General features: G+C 47.5%; 1 protein-coding gene across 1 annotated transcript in view; it reads left to right on the forward strand.

Moving 5' to 3' along the window:
- LOC103370112 (uncharacterized) overlaps window positions 1–3,755 on the forward strand; it is a 14,104-nt gene that overhangs the window by 6,162 nt on the left and 4,187 nt on the right. The window contains exon 3 of the mRNA XM_008299033.1: window positions 98–522. Within this exon, the coding sequence (XP_008297255.1) occupies window positions 98–522 (425 nt within the window). The remainder of the gene's footprint in view (window positions 1–97; window positions 523–3,755) is intronic.

The following is a 3,755-nucleotide window of genomic DNA, read 5'->3' on the forward strand; positions in this document are numbered from 1 at the left end:
ACTGTAGTAGTACTGTAGTAGGACTGTAGTAGTACTCTATCAGTAGTACTGTAGTAGTGCTCTTTCAGTGGCAGCAGTGTCTCCTCCAGTCCAGCAGGGGGCAGCCTCCAGCCTCCTCCGGCTCACTGGCAGCTCTTTCACCCGGACAGACCGAGTCCGGCCGGGCTGTTTTCCTTCCTCCTGGTCCGCGGACGGAGATCTGTACCGGAATGTCGGAGGCAGAAGGTTCGTCGCGCTGCGGGCTCCGGGCCCTGGCGGATTCGGTGTCGGAGCAGCTGTCCCGGGTCGGGGAGGAGGTGTTGTCCCTGCTGGAGAAGCGCAGCGGCGGCTCCGGCTGCCCCGGAGCTCCGCTCCGGCTGCTGCAGCTGCTGCGACGGCTGCTCAGCGAGCGGTTGGCGGCGGCGGCGCAGCGGATCGTGGAGCTGCTGGAGCGGGAGGTGGAGGAGTACCGGCGGCAGCTGGAGCGGCAGGGCCGGCTACTGGAGGCGGTGCTGAGCCCAGTGGTCCGACTGACCCGGACAGGTGAGCCGCTCTGGACGAACCGAACACTTCAGGTTCCGCCTGAAAATCCCACAGAATCTGTGAACAGGTGCCTGATTCATCAGTCACACTTTATTTGATTTCAATTTATTTCTTATACGAGTTCAGACAGAACCGAACCGAACCGAGTCTCCAACAAACTGCTGCAGGTTCCTGTGAAAGTCTGACTTTTACATCTCAGACTGAATGAAATGTAAACATGATTGTTCTCTGATGACTTTACACATTATTCTGCTGCTTTGGGGCAGCGGCGAGTCCAGGTTTTAGTTTGAGGGGGGCCTACGGGGGGCCAACGGGGGGCTACGGGGGGCCAACGGGGGGCTACGGGGGGCCAACGGGGGGCCTACGGGGGCCTACGGGGGCCTACGGGGGGCCAATGGGGGGCCTACGGGGGGCCAACGGGGGCCTACGGGGGGCCAACGGGGGGCCTACGGGGGGCCTACGGGGGGCCAACGGGGTGCCAACGGGGGCCTACGGGGGGCCAACGGGGTGCCAATGACTGCGTTATTTGCAGATGTAGCCTACAGCAACTTCTCCAGATGTGCTCTTTACTTGGACTCACATTGAATGACTAAACATAGACCTAACCTGATTAAATCGATCTAACAAAATAAACATGATGTGGAAAAGGGTTCTGGTCAGAACGTACTTGTTCAACATGGGATGTACAATAACTGCTTCTTTCAGCAGCAGCTCATGACCCTCAGACTGATTCACAGACTCATGTTAACAACAGCCTGATGGCTCACGGTGCATTACCATGACACATACATGTGAACACACACATGAACACAATGCTCTCCTCTGTTCTATGAACAATGTTGTTCTTCATTTGCTCTGAGGAACGTCTGTCTGTCCTGCTCTGGTGCTGATGATGGGCTACAGCTGCTGGACTGGTCCTGCTTTGGACGCCTGTCCTCAGAACCGTCCCCCTGAACCGGCCTGGTTCACCGGTCTGACCCTCACATGGCTTCTTCTAAACTCTATTCAGGACTTTTGGGTTCTTTTGGACCCCAGGCCATTTGGTTTAGGTGACAGGTATTGTTTTTTTATTCTTTATTTTTTTAAATCAGATTCCAGCTGGGCCATGGCCCCTGTGTCCCCTCTCCTCCCTTCACCTGTGCTTTGGGGGTTTTAAAAAACTATATACTGTCACAGTTCAAAAACTTGTTTCATGAAGAGAATAGCAAGACAAACATGACAGTGAACAGCGAGCAGGGCTCCGGGCCAGTGGAGGAGCTGGTCCAGAACAGGGCTCCAGACCAGCTCCTCCACTGATCACTGGACCAACGTGTTCTTACTGATGGACTGTACAATGTTCCCTGAACGCCTCACAGTGCAGGCTGCAGTACCGGCGGTGTCCTCAGACAGGTGTGCGACCAGAAATGACTTTAAAAATAATGAACTAGGTCATTCTAGTGCCACGTGTTTCCCAGATGAAACCCAGTGTTTTTTCTACACGCGCTCTTTTCTATGAGCAGAATAAACGGTGCAGCTGCGCTCTGGGTTTCACCAGAAGACCTCATTTTTAAGAAGAACAGCAAAGTTCTAAAAGCTCTACTTTCCACCACTGTGGTTAAGAGCTTCCTGGAGCCCTGCTGAGCTTCAGCGTCTACTTTGACTCTTGTCTGCTGTGTTTCAAGAAAGTTTTCTTCCAGAGTCTCACTTTAATTTCGATGAATATTATTGATTATTCACATCAAGTCTGTTGACGACATGATGCTGCAGTTCACAGACCTTCAAGGAAAATCATGACAATCTGTTCAGTGTTGATGAGACGCTACAGATTCTGTTGCCAGAAAGACCGTTTGATGGAGAACTTTTACAGCAGAGTTTGTTCTGGAGGTTCAGATTATTGTCAAAGAACACTGCAGCAGTTTGTTTCAGATTTAGTTCAGCTGTTCGATGAATCAGTTTGTACAAAACAAAAACAAAACCTTCATTTTGGATCTTTAAATCTGTTGTGTGTCTGAGTTTGGGAGACAAAGAATAAATAATATTAAAGTGGACCAGAATCTACAGGAATAACCGGCTTCACCAGCTGAACAGTGAAACACCTTTAAACCCAAACCCACAGCATGAGGACGTCTGTGGAGCTGCACAGGTCTAAACAATGAGATGCTGCAGTGTGTGGAGCCTCTGGTTTGCTCCAGTGTTGTTATGATGAACATTAATCTGATAAAGACACGACAGCACCTCTGCTCTGCAACGTAGATAAAAATTAAAATGTTCACTTGTGTTCAAGTGTCAGAAAGCTCATAAATATTCCTCCAGTGGCTTCAGGATGATTTTAAATGACAGAAAGAAATGAATGAACCCATGAAATACCAGAAAATGTTCCAGCAGCTTTAATTCATATCAAAATATAATGAACAGTGTAGCTGCAGTTAGAATTTAAACGGTAAGTAAATGTATAAAATAACATTTTGTAGACTTGTCCTGTAACTACAAAGTGGAAATGTTCTCTTAATTTATGGTTAATTTACTGCAAGTTGTGTTTTTTAAAAGCCCATTTTTGTAAATGCAACAGCTAATGATGGATCTCGAGCTCTGGAGAAAAAACTGTTCCAACCATCTTCCAGGATATAGACAGATTTCTGAAAAGATATCCTAGGCTAGAATAAATGGAAATGTGTCTTTGTTCCTAATTTGTACAGTTTGGTCCTTCGTTCGATTCTGTCTGAACATTACAAACAGAAACACATAAATTCTCCAAAAGACGAATCACCAAAGAATTCTGTTCAGTTTCTGTTTGTTCACACAGTTCAGATAAACGTCAACCAGAACCAAGACACAAGCACCAGACATGACATGACATGTTTGTGGTAAAAAAGAAATATTTCATCAACTGATTGATGAATCGACTTATTGCTGATAATTTGATCACTCACACCTGATGCAGCTTCAAAAACATCCGCAGCTGAGATGAAACGATGACGTCGGAGGCCTCAGCTGCAGCTGATCTGAATGTTATATTAAATTACATGACAGTATAATGGAGATGAATTTAAGATTGACACACAGGAACGAGTTCAGATGAGTGGTGACCAAGAGAACGGTGTTTTATGGAACGTGTTTATCTGATCCTTGTTTCCTGTCTTCAGTTGCAGCTGGAAAATGTTTCACTGAAGAAAATCATCAGTTCTCCCCTGAGAGTGCGACTCTAACCCTAAACCCTAACTCTAAACCCTAACCCTAAACCCTAACCCTAACCC

Source organism: Stegastes partitus, unplaced genomic scaffold, assembly GCF_000690725.1.
Source record: "Stegastes partitus isolate 25-593 unplaced genomic scaffold, Stegastes_partitus-1.0.2 Scaffold1371, whole genome shotgun sequence".
Lineage (NCBI taxonomy): Eukaryota > Metazoa > Chordata > Actinopteri > Pomacentridae > Stegastes > Stegastes partitus.